This window comes from Heteronotia binoei, chromosome 2 (assembly GCF_032191835.1).
Source record: "Heteronotia binoei isolate CCM8104 ecotype False Entrance Well chromosome 2, APGP_CSIRO_Hbin_v1, whole genome shotgun sequence".
NCBI lineage: Eukaryota > Metazoa > Chordata > Lepidosauria > Squamata > Gekkonidae > Heteronotia > Heteronotia binoei.
In genome coordinates, this window is record NC_083224.1 from 76,401,813 (window position 1) to 76,418,924 (window position 17,112).

The 17,112-nt window shown below is 42.7% G+C and overlaps 1 protein-coding gene across 3 annotated transcripts in view; it reads right to left on the reverse strand.

The window, feature by feature from the left end:
• The window catches only part of TMCC2 (transmembrane and coiled-coil domain family 2), a 150,993-nt gene that overhangs the window by 35,718 nt on the left and 98,163 nt on the right, over positions 1-17,112 (reverse strand). Inside the window, exon 1 of one of the 3 annotated variants that reach the window (XM_060231325.1) lies at positions 5,160-5,294. The exons of the other annotated variants lie outside the window; for them this stretch is intronic. Within the exon in view, the coding sequence (XP_060087308.1) occupies positions 5,160-5,234 (75 nt within the window). The 5' untranslated portion in view covers positions 5,235-5,294. Of the gene's footprint in view, positions 1-5,159; positions 5,295-17,112 lie in introns of those variants that run through there. 3 annotated transcript variants of the gene reach the window in all.

Here is a 17,112-nt window from a genome sequence, read left to right on the forward strand (position 1 = left end):
AAGCTTCGAAAAAAAGTTCTCTAAATTTGAAAATCAGGAAAGTTAGGCTGAACATGACCCTGAGCTTCATTCAATGTGACAGCTGAGCAGCTTCATAGGATGAAGAAAAAGACAAACTCACAAGGGCTTGTAGGTACTGAATGTAGCCAATAAGTAATCTGGTAAGCTTTTGTATTCTAAACATATTCTGTCACTAACCTTTTTTGAGCTGACAAATGGAAGGCCCATATCAAATAAAATTCAGATCAGCATTCAGCAATACCCAGTTTCTTCAGAAACAGGACGGGAGTAGAATAGGAATATGCAACCTATGCTCTAAATAGTAGGCAGGAGGTCTGCTTTTCCAGACTCTGCTAATTTAAGAAAAAGAAAAAATTCTATGGGTTTGTTCAGAATGCAAAAGTCTTCTAAAAATAAAATAAATAAATTGTAAGAGCTTCAAAAATTCTGTCTCCATGTTTTTAAAATAAGCTATGGTTCACTTCTGGTTTTGATTGCACTGCAAAATATGCACAAAGGGGTGCCAGGCCAGTGGATGAAAGACCAACAAGATTTCCAGCATGTAAGCTTTGGACAGTCAAAGCTCCCCTTGTCAGATAGGTAGCAGGTGATGTGAAAGACCTCTGCCAGAGACCCGGGGGAACCAATGCCAGCCAGAACAGACAGTGGACACAGGACTTTTAAAATATTTCTTTCGCTCATCCCACTGTCAGCGCTCTAACAGAGCCCTGTCTGGAACAGGGACAACATCTCACTCAAAATACTAGAGCTGACAACTGCAGGAGCAAAAATAACAAAAGTTGTTCAGTCAAACCAGAGATCTCAATCATAAAGGACAAGAAGGAGAAAGGTGCTGTTGTAGGAAAAGAAGGGGAAAGGAATCATCTCTTACTAAGTTAGAAAAGATAATGTCCTTGGGAAGCTCTTGAGAGCCAGTTTGGTGTAGTGGTTAAGTGTGCACAGGGCTTTTTTTGTAGCAGGAATTCCTTTGCATATTAGGCCATACCACCCTGATGTAGCCAATCCTCCAAGAGCTTACAGGGCTCTTAGTACAGGGCCTATTGTAAGCTCCAGGAAAATTGGCTACATCAGGGGCGTGCAGCCTAATATGCAAAGGAGTTCCTACTACAAAAATGCCCTGAGTGTGTGGACTCTTATCTGGGAGAACTTGGTTTGAATCCCCACTCCTCCATTTGCAGCTGCTGGAATGGCCTTGGGTCAGCCATAGCTCCGGCAGTTGTCCTTGAAAGGCAGCTGCTGTAAGAGCTCCCTCAGCCCCACCTACCTCACAGGGTGTCTGTTGTGGGGGAAGATCAAGGAGATTGTGACTGCTCTGAGACTCTGAGATTCAGAGTATAGGGCGGGATATAAATCCGATATAATCTTCTTCTATTATTCAATAGTAATATTCATAGTAATGCTATGCACACTGAAACTGGGAGTCTAGCAACACCACCTCAAGAAGAGTTACATCCTTCTATGCCCACTGATTTCAAATATATGCGTACATAACCATATGAATATACAATACTATCATACACACTGTGCAGTACTGTAATACCTTTCATGATGGGCAAATACCAGTTCCCATACTAAAGGTTTAATATGTTCTGAGGCTTTTTCTGGGTTATGTCATCTTGACTTCGGGGGTGTCCACAGATCATCCTCCTGCAGCACCTTTGAATCAGGTGGTAGGAAGACCCTACCCATAGGAAGACCCATAGGAAGTCCCTGTAGGGGTTTTTCTTTGGCATGGGACTTGTGCAGGAAGTTAGGGGTTCAGCGGTGGCTGCTCCTGTTCATATTACATGTCCTGAGGCTTTGCTGCCATGATAGCTGGCGCAGCAGAAAAAGATGAACACTCGACTGCTTTCTTTTGCTCTTTTCAGTAAGCTTTTGATGTATCACTTTTCTACTTCTAGCATGGCAATTCTACTTGGCAAGTAAGTGAGCTTTCAATACCACTGGCTAATGGGTCATTTTACATAACAATGAACGGGCAGCTCAAAGGAAGGGATAGAGGCTGACTATACACCTACTTCTCCTACAAATGAGGCCTCGAAAAGTCAAAGAGCAATCTTAAGTATCGGTAATAACTTGAATTGGATTGAATACAAATACTTAAATCGACCCGGATTATAATTGGACATATGTTAAAGAGACTATTATTTGGCTGCAATATGATCTGAACATAAATGAGATATATTCTAGAGAGATCGGTCCCTGTCATCTCACTGCAATTGAAATGATAATATTTGAAATCTCAGCTGGAGCTGATTTGGAATGATGATTTAACAGGATCTTCAAGCTACTTTTCAATTTGGATTAAGAGACTGAGTTTGCTGACAGAGAAAAATGGCACTGCCAAGCGAAATGTCTTATAAAAAACGATATACTATGGAATATTACTTCTCTGAAACAGGATCTTGGCTCATTAATGCAGCTGATTAGAAAGCAAATGGGAGCTTTTATGCTGAAAGCTAGCGAACGTTCAAATCTACATGAGCTGAGTGCCAAAAAGATTCTGGTGACGCCTACGGAATTAGAATGGGAAAGTGATCCGCTCCAAAAAAAACCAAAAGAAAACTAAAATGGATCCTTATGACACAGTTACAAAACAAGACTGGAAATCAACATTGAGTGAAGTCATGCTGAGAGGAAGAAATGGCACAGAATTCTTCTTCCCATTATCGAGAGGACTGTCCACATTGAGAAGAGAGAAGGTGCATTCCGGCCAGCAAATTAAAATGTGAAAATCTTTCAGGAAGAAGGACTCTTGAACCTTTTCCCTCTTTGTGGATAGTTGGATATGGAACTCTCAATAAGAACTGACATGCGATTTTAAAAGGCAAAGTGTGATGTCTGGGTGAGAAGATGGATTTCTGAGTTCTGGTTTTTCTTGTGGGTAAAGAAATATGGAATTATTAATAATGAATTGATATGTGATTTTAAAAGACCAAGAAAGATTCTAAGGAAGGAAGGGAGTTGTTAAAATTTTAGTTAAATATACAGTCAATTTGGATCAATGCTAAAGAGTGCAGACAACACATTTATTTTTACATAGCAGATTTATTCTTAGTTTATTTGGTGAAATTGCTCATATTGATATAAGAGTTGGATTAATGGTTAAAAAGGCAGATAGCACAATTATTTTGTAATCTGGCAGATTTGTTTTCAATATGCTCCTTTGGAGAAACTGTTTATACTGAGATAGACAAATTATTATGTTGTATCTTTTTAATTTGTTAAGGATAAAGATATGATTTTTATGTGCTTATTTTAATAAGGATATTGTTAAAACAACAAATTAGTTTGTGCTTTTAACATGGTTAAGCTAAATCAGCCAGCTTTGTGTTGAGATGGCTTTGAATTTTTTTTATACTTATTTGTGTTTAAGAAGAATTGTTTAGATTTATATTGCTAGTAATAGTTTAGTAAAAATTTTCGATAATGAAAGACAAGGATGGTAAAATATATGGAGAACTTCATACTTGCAGGTAGAATGATCTGGGTATTTTATTTGGAGGTAGAATTATAACTGATATATTTGTACTTTTCTTTGTTTCTGTTCTTCCCATTCTGTACATGCCCTGCCCCCAACTTCTATGTATCTTTGCTCCCTTTTGTAGTTAAAATCAATAAAAATTATAAAATCATAATATGTTCTGAAACTAGTACTGTAGAGATACAGATTTCATATAGAGACAGCTGTGTTGGTCTGAAGCAGTTGAACAAAGCAGGAATCAAGTTGCACCTTTAAGATCAACCAAGTTTTATAGCTATCCAGACCAAATGGCCAAGTCACACTGTTTTATCATGTGACCAGAGCCAATTTGCACTCTTAAACAACAAACAGCATGTATTTCAGCCCACAATACATGATCCCCTCGTCTGATGAAGTGTGCTTAGAGAGCACACGAAAGCTTACGTTCTCAATAAAACTTGGTTGATCTTAAAGGTGCACCTTGACTCCTGCTTTGTTCAACAGATTTCATATGTACAGCAACATGGATTCCTTTTGACAGAGGTCTTTCACATAGGCTTGCCAAGTTCCCAGATTCCCATAGCAGGAGTACAATAGGTACCATAGAGTTTTAACCTCCCAAATGGCTAGAGCATCCAGGAAAACCACAGAGGTTTCACAGAAACGGCTAGAGTGATCTTGCACGGGCACTGCCACTTTGATTACGTCACGTCCAGGTGACGTCATCGCGCCAGCGATGTAGGGAGAGGTTCCCCTTGACGGCCCAATGTGGGCCGTAGGGTTGAGAATCTCCCAGGCGGGGAATTCCCCGACCGGACCGGGGGTTTGGCAGCACTACTTTCACATCACCTGCTATCTATCTGACAAGGGGAGCTTTGACAGTCCAAAGCTTACATGCTGGAAATCTTGTTGATCTTTCAGGTGCTACTGAAATCAAATCATGCTCTTCTGCTGCAGGCCAACATAGCTATCCACCTCAAACTACCTGAGCCTTGAAACTGGAGATTCTGGGAGTTAAACACAAGACCTTCTGGATGCAGACCAGATGCTGGATTACTGAACCACAGCCCCTTCCCAAGGTAGAGAGATACTGCTTAGGATACACGTGCAAGCATTCCCCCTAAGCTGAGTTAGTGTGAGGAAGTTCACAGTTTTTTAGCCTCCAGCTCACATATTTTTGTCTTTGCTCAGGAAGGATGGCCCCAGAGCAAACTAATTTATGCAGTAGCCAAATTACTCATTCACCACTTTAATGCCAGTAGCTCTGAAAGTAGCATTTTTGCTCACAAGGCTCCACTGCTTAGGGGGAGCACTGCATGATGTGACTTCAATTTCAGCCACTGGCTGAGAATTGTGGGGTTTTTTTAATGAAACATTTAAAAGTCCAGAAAAAATTATCCCTATAGGAGAAAATTGGGCAAGTTAAGACACCATCCCTCATTATAACATACTTCCTCCAAGACTGTCTACTCTGTTTTTAGGAAGTGCACCAGCAGTATGTTATCTTTAAGCTCAAAATAGAGAATACTGCAGTCGGGATCCTCCTTGCCAGAATTCAGTAGCTTTATCACCCTAGTTGTCCCATACTATCAGGCTAGCAGTTTCCTGTGGATTGGTCCGTGCTCCTCCTGAGCACTTTGTCTTGCAAAAGCAGAAGTAAGAGGGTTGTACTTACAAAGACTCCTAACAAAGAGTTGATCAGCAATATTTTTTTCCCAGAACAGGAATCAGAATGATGCATTTCTGGCATGAGGAGTGGCTTTGGTAAGGAACCCTTCTCACAGTTCTTGCACAGGTAAATTGATCTCCTGGAAGGGCTTGAGTTAAGGATTGGCAGACTGGATGCAGGTGGAAGTATCTGAATAGGAAGACATGTGTGTTGAGTCTGCTCTCTAAGGAAATAAAGCTTCTGTGTCAGCAGCCAAGAACAATGAGCTTTGACTAATGCTGTGGAGAACAGAGTGAACCCAGAGGCAGAAGGAACATGTAAGATGCAGGGGGAAACCACACTGTTTCCTTAGTATTTGTCTCTCTCCCCCTCCCTGCTTGCATTCAAAGAACAAACATCATAGCTCACTCTTTTTTGCACAAGCCAGCCTTCTTTAGAAAGAGCACAATAGAAAGAAAACCCTGTGGTGCATAATAATATAGTCAATAGAGCAATCTTATGGAGAAATCCCTGCCATCATGTCATTTTGTCATATAGCATTAGGGCTTCACAGTACATTAAATAGTACTTAATGTAAGAGATTATTGAGGTTCTTGCATCTAAGAACAAGGAAACATGACAGAGGCAATTGCATAGATAATTCTTTACATACATAACCTGTGAAATCTCTTGCTTGGAGAGAAAAAAGAAATAGTCCCAGTCAGAGCTTCTTTTGAGGGCAGGTTCCCTGGTGCTCATACTTGGAATCAGCTTTGGATGCAAATGTCAGACCCTATAATGCAACATTATACGTGAACTGGCACACATTTCCTAAGCATCTGCAAAAGGTCATCTTTTGCCACGGCCTTCCTCTATCACCTTGTGTGCACACACTTTTGCAGTTTCAGTAAGGTCTTCTAAGACTTTTGCTGTTGATTCATTTATAGAGATAGTCCACATTTGTTACACAGTATTATGGTAGAAATTTTTGTTTGTTTCAGAGATAATGCAAGTTCCCAGCAATCAAACTGCAATATATTGGTGCTGGGGAAATGCCATTCTTTCCCTGTTTAGGAGAGTAATTGCACTCAGGAGCAGCATCTAGAAAGTAGTTGAATTTGCATCATTGGCACTTATCAGTTATTAGCTATGCCATCACTAATGATGAGATATATAATCCCACCCCTCCCAGTGCATTCCATGCTGTGTCATTTAACATGCATACACAAGGGGTATCTCTATGGGTTCCATTTAAAAATATCGATAAGCAGCTCTTGTGTATGTCTTCTATGTGCAGGATGAATATCCATCATCTTGTGCATGTCATGCAGCTATAAAAGGAGGGCAAAACCACAGCTATTCTTCCTGCCCCCTCCCACTACAAGACTATCTTCTTGGAGTAAGGCTACCTCTCATTTAGTATGAGTGGACCACATATTGCACTTTGCTCTTTGAACTGGAGTATGCAATACTATCATAAACACTGTGCAGTACTGTAGTACCCTTCATGATGGGCAAATACTAATTCCCACACTAAAGCTTTAGTATGTTCTGAACCTAGTACTATACAGATGCAGATTCCACACGTACGGCAACATGGATTCCTTTAAAAACATTAAGCACTAGTTTCACCATTTTTTATTGATTTATAAACCTTTCTCTGCAAGGTTCTTCTACCAATTGCTGTTATGTTTCTAGTTGGCAGAGCTTCCTATCTTGTTGGATCACTTTTTGCTAGCAAACTGCAAGGCTGCATCAAAGAAAGCAAAAAGTTAAGTCAGAGTTCGCCAAATAAAAGATAATACAATTCTGGGAAGGCAATTTTAATTAGTTTTTTAGTTCCTCATCAGTAAAATGAAAACAAGTCTGTCATTATGCTGATTGGGAGCCACCTTTCTTGATAGGTGGCCATACTGCTTTTAGCTGGAATGCTCATGTTAGTACAGCAGAAAACATCACTAATAAAGGCGGAAAAGGGAAAGCAGCATTGCTCTAATTTTATCCCACTGCAAACAATTTACAGCTTGCTTTTTTTAATTGGTTCATGTCTTTGTAACATTTCAGTATGGTCACTTTTACTTTATATGACTTTGAGAGAAAGCCTTTGATTAAAAACTGTTATAACCATTTAATGCAATGGCGGCCTATTGCCCGCCTTTTTCTGTGACTGCGCAAGGACGTATAATGATATTAGTCACTTCAGGGGTCCTGTTGATAGCAAATGAGGGGATCACTGCTGAATAGATGTCTCTCCCAAAGACTCAGGCACCGAAGATCGAAACAATCAACCACAGTACTTTATTTACAGATAGGCTTGAACTGGGGGTGATGGGATGTTTATACAGAGCATAGATTGTGTCTTCTTATGAATAACAGTTTATATACAGGCTGTAGCCTGGACACCTTCAGTAGGGCACTGAGGTTTTTCAGGGTTCACAGTCCTTTTATTATTCCCTTCTCCAAAACTTTACTCAGGCTGGCCTTTTTGGGCTTTATATGCCTGGTCCCTGGAGTCATCTGGTGTGACAGCCCCCAGCTCTCCTGACTCCCTCAGACCCGCGGCTCTCCCTCTGCCACCTTATAAGTTCTTAGGAGCAGTGTAAAATATGTCTGTGACCACTATTGTCTTCCACCTTGACACTCTCTTGTCACCCTCCTCTTTCTCTGAGGGCACCCGCGACCAAGAGATATGCCCTCCACAGCCACCTGGCTGATTTCACCGAGCCGACCGAGAGCTTCCCTCCCCACGAAGTCTCCTTCACAGCACTCTGTCTCCAACTCCCCGTTTTTGACAGTTAACCCCCCACACCAGAACTGAGAGTTCTGAGCGCACCTGGCCCCCACCCTCGGGTCACATGACTCAGTGATCTTTGAGTCCTCAGCTACTACTTTAACCCTTCGATTCCGTCACAACTGTAAATAAGGAATGACTGATTTTGCAAATTTAATTGAGTCATAATTGATAAGTTTAAGGGGATGTTAATTAAAAGTCTAAAGATTTTACTTCTATTCTATGTGAATAAAATAAAGTACACCAGTATTACCAGTGTTTGGCACTTAGGATCAAATGGGTAAAACAATGTTGGCTTATGGTTAACTCAAGTCTTTTAAGGCAAAACAGTGACGCATCCCTGCAAATGTACAGACCAAGATCACTAAGCATAAGGATTTGCTGCTCCTTGATTGGAATCCCTACGTTAGAGAGCAGGCTTTTTTGTAGAAAAAGCCCAGCATGAACTCATTTGTATATTAGACCACACCCTCTGACATCACCATTGTTCCACACAGGGCTTTTTAAAGAAAAGGCCCAGCAGGAACTCATTTACATATTAGGCCACACCCCCTGACACCAAGCCAGCTGGAACTGTGTTCCTGTGGGCTCCTGCTCAAAAAAAGCCCTGCTAGAAAGAGCTCCAGAAGCTGCTCCATTTCTGCTGGTGTTCAACCCAAGGCCCCCAGGGACAATAATGTGTGCTTTGGCCCACTGACAAATCAACAAAGTCTGCTTTGAAGAGAGTTAGATTACACAGTACCTAAAACAAATTTTAATCACTCCGGGGGGATGGCTATGCAAGTCTGAACCAGAAGTGGGCTTTTAATATCACTAATTGACTCTCTCTCATGACATCAGCAAAACTTACTTCTACAACTGCTATGGAAATGTTGCACTTAAAAAAAAGTTTTGCTGCAGTTTAATTACTAATGCAACTGTTGTGTCTTGCAATTCAATCCCTGAACTCAACACAGTGCGTGCGTGCGCGCAGAGGTGACCAGTGGGAGACCGCAGGTCACCAGATGTAATGACGTAAATACCCTCCGCCTATGAAGATCTGTGGTGGGAAGTTTAACTGGCCAGGATTGGACCTGGCCAGGTAAGAGGGTTGTTCCGAGAGATGTATATAATTGGGGACCCGGACCCACCATGTTCTCTTGTGATGTACTTGCCAATAAAGCATGTTGCCTTCTACAAGTCTCGTAACTCAGTTCATTACATTGGCGATGAAGGTGGGATCCTAGCCAGGTAGTTTCCCCATCGGAAATCGCTGACCTGGCAGGGGATGAAGAAGACATGCAGCCTGGAGAGCCCACAATGCTAGAAGGGACTTGGGGTCAACTGCAGCTGAGGGCAGTGAACTATCTTTTTCTATTTTTCCTGTCTTCACTATGATATAGTGTGTGATGTGTACCCAAAACCACTGGTGAACCAGCACCTTCTCATCCGCTTATTGCCCCTGATGAATTGTGAAGTCACAGCAAAATGAATCCATTTGTCTGCACAGCATTTGTTTATTTAGGCAGGCTTATATCTTGCCCTTCCTGCAAAGCAGGCTCATATTAGGTCTTTGATGATAGCCAATGACAGCCTTGTCCACTATCAGTTTTTCTGATCCTCTTTATTGTATTCTTGAACTTTTATTACTCACCAAACAATGACTTCCAGAAGTCATTGTTTCACTGTGTGAAAACATTGTTACTGCATGTATAAACCCTGACATGCTGTTTCCATTGGGTGTCCTCTAACCCTCTATGATATAAAACTATAAAACACATTGGTATGTATGCTGTCCCTAGCAGAATCTAGTAAGGCAGTCTGTAGTCTATAATAGATCTGTAAATTGGTTTAAAATGAAGCCTCATGGGAAACATAGTTAAAGTCAGGGGCATAGCCAGGATTTCTCAGGTCAGGGGACACATCAATTAGCTGGGGGACAGTCCAGGTTGACAAGAAGAGAGGAGCTGAAGAAGATGAAGATATTGGATTTATATCCCGCCCTCCACTCCAAAGAGTTTCAGAGCGGCTCACAATCTCCTTTACCTTTCTCCCCCACAACAGACACCCTGTGAGGTGGGTGGGGCTGGAGAGGGCTCTCACAGCAGCTGCCCTTTCAAGGACAACCTCTGCCAGAGCTATGGCTGAACCAAGGCCATTCCAGCAGGTGCAAATGGAGGAGTGGGGAATCAAACCCGGTTCTCCCAGATAAGAGTCCACACACTTAACCACTACACCAAACTGGCTCTCTGAGGAAGGAGTCTTTCATTTATGAGGATCCTGTTTTCCCTTCTCCTCTGATGCAAAGCCAGGGAGAGGATCCATCACTTTAGTATTACCCCGGAAGAACTGCAAGACTCTGTCAGATGTATATTCCAAATATCACCCCTTAGCTGCTGCCTTTTTAATACAGACCTTAAAAGTGCTGCAACAGACTGAGACTGGTTGATCTGGATTGCTTTTTAATGCTGCGATCCTGCAGGAGGGGAGAGAAAGAAAGCCTGTGGACATGTATGTGCCTCTGTGTGTTTGAGGAGAAGAAAAAAAGACAGGGGAAAGCCAGGGGGAGAGAGAAAGAAAATGAGAGGGGGTTTTGGTGCCTATGGAGAAGAGTGGGGAGAAGTGAGCGAGCAGAGAATGAGGAGGGAGAAGAGCAGAAGGGAGGAGGAGGGAGGGAAGGAGGTGTGCTTGTCCCTCCTGTGCTCTCCTGCTGTGTTGCCATTCCCTGTGTGGCAGAAGCTTCTTCCCCACAAAAGCAGCCACAGGGTCCTGCTCCAGCTGCTCAGGTGCCGGAGCGCCAGCTGAAACAAGAAGAAGCAGAATTGCTGGCAGCAGCAGCTCCCTCCCCTGTACTGCACCGCAGCTCTCTTTGCAATCCTCCTCAGGACACAAACTGCATGGAATTAATTCATTAATGCTGCAGTTGCGTTGCAGGCAAAGCAGAATTAAGGATAGAGGGGTTCTAAGAGTGCTTGCTCCACTTTTTCTCTCCCCAAGTCCTCCTGCCAGTCCACATTCACAACTCTCCCCCCCACCCCCACCCCCGATCTTGCTTTCCTTTCTGCTCACCTGGAGCAGCCCCCAGAGCTGGAGCAATTAGGTGCATGCCTCAAGCAATGGCCAGCCAGCCCCTGTTGGCTGGATGGGAAGTCAGGAGGCCTTGTCAAGAAGTCAGGGGGACTGTGGCACCAGGGGCCCCACTGTAACTGCGGGCCTGATTTAGGTATCTTTGTAAGTCATGTGATATTATGTTAGCTCCTCACTCATTGGCTCAAGTTGGAAGCTGGGGAAAACTCAGTTTATTGACCCTTTCCTTTGTTCTGATCTCTGTATTGGCAAGAAAATGCACAAAAGCAATATTTTTCTACTCCAAGATCTCAGAAAATAAACTTTTTGTTGTTGTTCAGTTGCACAGTCGAGTCCAACTCTTTGTGACCCCATGGACAAAGTCACACCAGGCCCTCCTGTCTTCCACCATCCTCCGACATCTGCTCAAAAAATAAACTCTACCCTTATGCAAGACAAATTTATATTATCCAACCTGCTGATGGAACGTGAGCTCTAACATTTAACCATTCTGCAGTAGAATAAAATCAGTTTTTTCTTTTTCTATGAGTTACTTATGGGACTTGTATGTTGGCACTATCTGGCAAAATAGACTTGATCTGCTCTGATCTCAAACCAGAATGGCATGTGTAAGAGTTACTCAAACTGGCAGAAGCCTTCTTAGGCGGGAAAAAAGCTTCTGAATTTCATGTGGTGGAATACAGGCCATTTTTTACACACTCCAGATTACCAGCATGAATAAATCCCAAAATTCAAGGTTGTACTTATCTCCACTTTCAAGAAAACAAGAAGACAGCCCTAAATTTTCAGATTTTCAACTGAATTTTGAGTATCTAATTAGGTACAATTTATTTATTTAGATATGCTGTGGAGTGCAGGTCAGGAGTGGTGATATGGCATCCTATGAATGTTTCCATTGGCGATTTACCAATGTTAAATCCTTTCTAATATATCTAGCCTGAGGGGAAAAGAACAAATCTAAAGCAATTTTCCTACTTCCTCCCATAGTGGCATCTAATGTGGATGAATAGGTGAGAATGTGAATAGCTATTTATGAAGCTGTTTTCAATTACCCTGATTGCAAATATAAGAGTAAAACTTAAATTTAAGAAGTAAACAGCACTAAGCATTCTTGCCATGAAGAGATGAAGGCTACCTGTTCCCATAATTCTTAGCTCTCCAATTCTGCCTGCAAACTAATTTATATAACCAAGAGCTGGAGAAATTAATCACGAAGTAACCACTGATGGTCACCAGACTGTCTTTTTTCTCTTGTGTGAAGTGAGCTGTTGATCAACATATTCAAATACAGCCAGCATCAAGGTGGTTGTTTGTAATCTATAATTCATCCATTAATTATCCCTGCCACTTTTACACGTATTGATTCCACATGTGCAGAAAAAATCACCTCAGAATAAAATCCTGGAGTTTGCACGAAAAGGGTATGCAGGAATCATACCTTTATTTGCAAGATCTTTATTTGCAAAGTTCATGAAGATTGTTCTTTCAGTCTAATATTATTACATGTCTGCCTTAATGAAGAGGTTACTTTGAAAGCAATCCTAAGCAAGTCTGCTCAGAAATAAGTCCAGTTGTATTCATTCCCATGAAAGTGTTCTTGGGATAGTAGCTACAGGAATCTAGCCAACTTCCAGTCACTCTTAAGATTAAATAGTTGCAAAGTATGACTAGGGTACTTTCTCTCTAGCTGTATCAGCATGAAAACAGTCTCAAGGTCTGCAGCTGTTATGAAATCACAGTGAAAATATGTGGTCACTCTTGCCCACATTGGACGGTTGTTGCCAAAAAAGCACTGCATTCTCTAAGTGGACAAGGCTTTGGCAACAGGAAGGGCTACTGGATATATAAGAGCTGCATCATTTTCTTTACATTTTGGTTTTATTTGCTACAAAAACATATGCTAGACTTACATCCCTGACTCTCAACTGTCCTGTAATTTAGACAGGTTTTGCTGTCACTGTCTGAAGAACTGATGCCAAGTGGGTTCAATCTTTGCCTTTCAAAGGAAGCTAAGGACAAAGAGAAATGTGGAGCCGTGCTTGATCCCTGGAGATAAGCAGAGCAGTGCCAAATTGAAACTGTATTCCTTGGTGTGCTGCCTGAAGAAGGATTTTCTGAAAGTGGACAGAAGCAGCAGTCCAGTTGCAGCCACACCAGTTTGGGAACTGCAACCACACCTGCATTGGTGCATTGGACTTCAGGAAGTCTACAAACGAAGAAAAACATTGTATATTGTAAAATGGACTGTAAAATAATTTCAAATTAATGTGAAAATATTGTGATTCAAAATATTGTTTAAAATATTGTTTTCAATATATATTAGTTAAAGCTCTCACAGAGTGTTCTCCTACATACCTTACTCATACCCATGAGCTCTCTGGTTTCACACACCTCTAGGTGATGGCTGGAGATCTCCTGAGATTACAACTGATCTCCAGGTGACAGCGATCAGTTCTCCTGGAGAAAATGGCCACTTTTGATGATGGACTATGGCATTATAATTCACTGAAGTCTCTCCTCTCCCCAAATCCCGCCCTCCTCAGGCTTCACCCCCAAATTCTCCAGGTATATTCAACCTGGAACCGGCAAACCTACCTGGAGATTACAATGGATCTCCAGATTACAGAGATCGGGTACACTGTGGATTTAGGACTCCGTAATATTATATCTCACTGAGGTCGCTCTCCACCCTGAACCCTGCCTTTCCCAGGCTTCAACCCCAAATTTCCAAGAATTTCCAAACTGGAGATAGCAACCTGTGACCCATACTTAGAATCAAAGGCTTGCATCATACTATTTAGTTCAACAAAGTTTGAGATCTCCCTTCACCTAAAAGAGCCTTCTGCCAATTCAAGAAGCTCTTCTTCCAGCAGAAGACTTCAGAACTATGCTTGGCAGAGCAGCAGGATGCATGCGAAAATCTGTATTAATTCTGAGTACATACCACATGGCATGCTTTATTGCTGAGAAAAAGCTTTTGTAAAAAGCTATGCCAGTTCTTGATACTCGGTGCCATGCAAACAAACAAGGGACAAAATCTGAAGTGCTGAAAAAACTATCCTGAATCTTGCCTAGAGATGTAAAATTTCCAGAAATTTTGAAGCTCAGAAAAAAACCCAGGTAAAACCCATAAAAACATGAAAATTTTCAGAAAAATTGAAAAAAAAATTGCCACATTAGCACTTGTTTTTTTTTTCCAGATTGAAAGTCATTCTGTTACTTTAGGAACATAAAATATGACTATGGACAATGATGACATCCACTTTGAAAGAACTGAAGTCCTTTCTACGGTCTCACATTATCATACCCGCCTGAACACAGAAGCTATTGAGATTTACAAACACCAGCACAATTTTAACAGAAAGGAAGAAGGCATTTTCATCCACCAATCTTGGTACCCAGCTCTGCAAAACACCCTACAGACTTTAAATTGCAGAAAGTCAGAACAACCAGTACATTCCACAGAACAATCAGCACAGTCAACAACCATCTTCCTTATCTTCACACCCCTTCCAACCCTCCCAGCAATTAACACAGAACAATGGTCACATTCAACAGCCAGTTTCCTTATCACTACCCTTCCAGGAAGCCCCACCAAACAATGGGCACATCCACAAACCAATTGCCCTTTCACCACACCCCCTCCAGCCTAGAAATAGCAGCTCTCCAGCAGCCCTGGCCCCACTCAATGCACAGCAGCCAAGAAGGTCAGAGCGCCTGCTCCGGCTGCAACGCCACTGAGGATGTTCTCCGCAGCTGAGAACGAAACGTCTGGAAGGAAAACTTTCTCCAGTAGAACACGCCACTTGAGCCCGAAAGATTCTACAAACCCTAATGATGTTACCAGCCGTGAAAACCTGAAATCTTTGATAATGTTACTTGGCATGAAATCACAATTAGCATATTAAAAATATAGTGTATCCAAACAATTATTACAAACAGAATTTTCTTTTTAAATAATATTTATTTGTAATTATAACAAATGGAGCAACAATCTCCTGAACTGTTTACTAGTTTATGTGGAACAGACAAAAAAACCCTCCACAAAGCAATTTTTAAAAATCCAGAAGTAACAATTATTCATATTTCCTTTCCACAGTATTAAATAAAAATAAAAAAATCATTCTCATAAAAAGAATTCAAGGGGGGGTATACAGAAGGGAGTCTAGGAATAAGTTTAAATGAATGGGCATGACTAAGAACTTGCTTGTCTTCAGTGCACAGAAATTAGAATAATCTGATACCATACATATTTTTTAGAAATGATTTGGAAAATATTTGAACGCCTTGTCTTAAAATATTATATTCATAATGTTAAAATAAAACAATCCATAATCAATATTTTTCTTTTCTTTTTTTCAATTTTTCCAATTTTTCGGAAAAAAACAAAAAAAAAGGCTTCAGGAAAAAAACAGGTTTTTTTCCCGAATTTTTCCGGTTTTTTTCTGGGCTTTCACATCTCTAATCCTGTTTAGATTTTTGCAGGCATGGGAGACGGCATTCCACCCCCCCCCCCATGCCTTCTTCCTGCAGCAGATCAAAACACACCCCAAAATGCTGCTCCTGCTGGATGGGGAACCCCAGGAATAGCTATAGGAGGAACTGGAGGTCTCCCATGGAGGAAGGTTGGTGAAAATCTCCCTTCTCCTTGTGCTTGTTGAAATCTAAACAGGATTCAAGCCAGTGATTTAGTCAGATATCCAGGTTCAATATGCAAGAACAAGGCCAAGCATATTTATGGCTACAAAGGAAGTGAAGGTAGAACTGGAGAGGCTTAGTTTACATTTCTGACCAGGTGGCACAGCATTCATGAACAAAGAACATGGTTCCATAATGTAGACATCATTGCTGACAGTCACGACAAAAAACTAGAAGGGAGGCTGTAATGTACTGAGTGACGAGACGGTTTGAAGGGGTAGCGTTTCAATGAGCAGCACATGGTGGGCTGGGGCCGGGTCCCGCTTATATACATTCCCCGGAACTGCCTGCCCAGTCTGACCAGTCCAATCCTGGCCAGTTAAACTTCCCGCCACAGATCTTGATGGGCGGAGCGTCTAGCGAGCTACATCTGGGAACTAGAGGGTTGCTCTTGGTCGCCTTTGTAGCGATCGCCATGCGGTACATTAGTTTACGTTTCAAGACATAACACTCCTCCCCCCCCTAGTTCAGGACACATAGTCTTGCAAGTAAGCTGGGGCCTTGCGTTCCCTGGTCGACCTCCTTGGAGTTACTTGTGGAATAAGAGCGGCCACCGGGGCTACTGGGGCTGCCAGGGCTGCGGCTGCTGCGGCGGACGGGGCGGCGGTTTCCCCACTTGGGGGTAGCGCCGGCCTAGGGCTGTCCACCACCTGTTGCCCTTCTGGCGCCCCTACTCCTGGGGGTTCGCCCCCACGACGGTGCTGCTTTTCCGCCCGATTGGTTGGAGCAGTTGGCATGGGCGGGGTAGCTCTCAGTGTGGGTGCGGCTGTTGGTTCATCTTCGTTCCTTACTACAGCCGGCTCTTCCGGCAATGTGCGGCGGCGCATCTGATCTATATGCCTCTGCAGGATTTGGCCCCCCTCCGTTGAGACGTTGTAGTGGCGGGACCCGGTCACGCGCAGCACCCGGCCTGCTACCCACTCGGGGCTGCTTGCATAGTTCCTTGTGTATACCGGATCCCCCGGGAAGAACCCCCTAGCCACTTCCCTGATCTCGGGAGAACTGCGGAGGTCGGTGGCCTGGTCTGGATGCAACCGGTCTAACCTTGTGATCAGCTTCCTCCCCATTAACAACTTGGCTGGGCTCACCCCGGTGACTGGGTTGGGGATGATTCTATTATCAAATAAGAAGGCGGCCAGGCGGTGGTCCCAGTCCCCCTGTACTATGCGTCCCAGGGCCTCTTTTGTGGTGTGTACCATCCGCTCCGCTTGGCCGTTGGTGGCCGGATGGAAGGGGGCGGACCGTATATGTTGTATTAGATATCTCTGCAAGAACTCCCGGAATTCCTGGCACACGTTCTTGAACCCTTGCGTCCCCAGCTGCTGCACCCCCATGATCTGAATTCCCAGTGGTTGAAACCAGGCCAGGCCCAGCAGTGTGGTGAGCTGGCATTTGACCACAAGTATATCAATTTTCCCCCTGAAG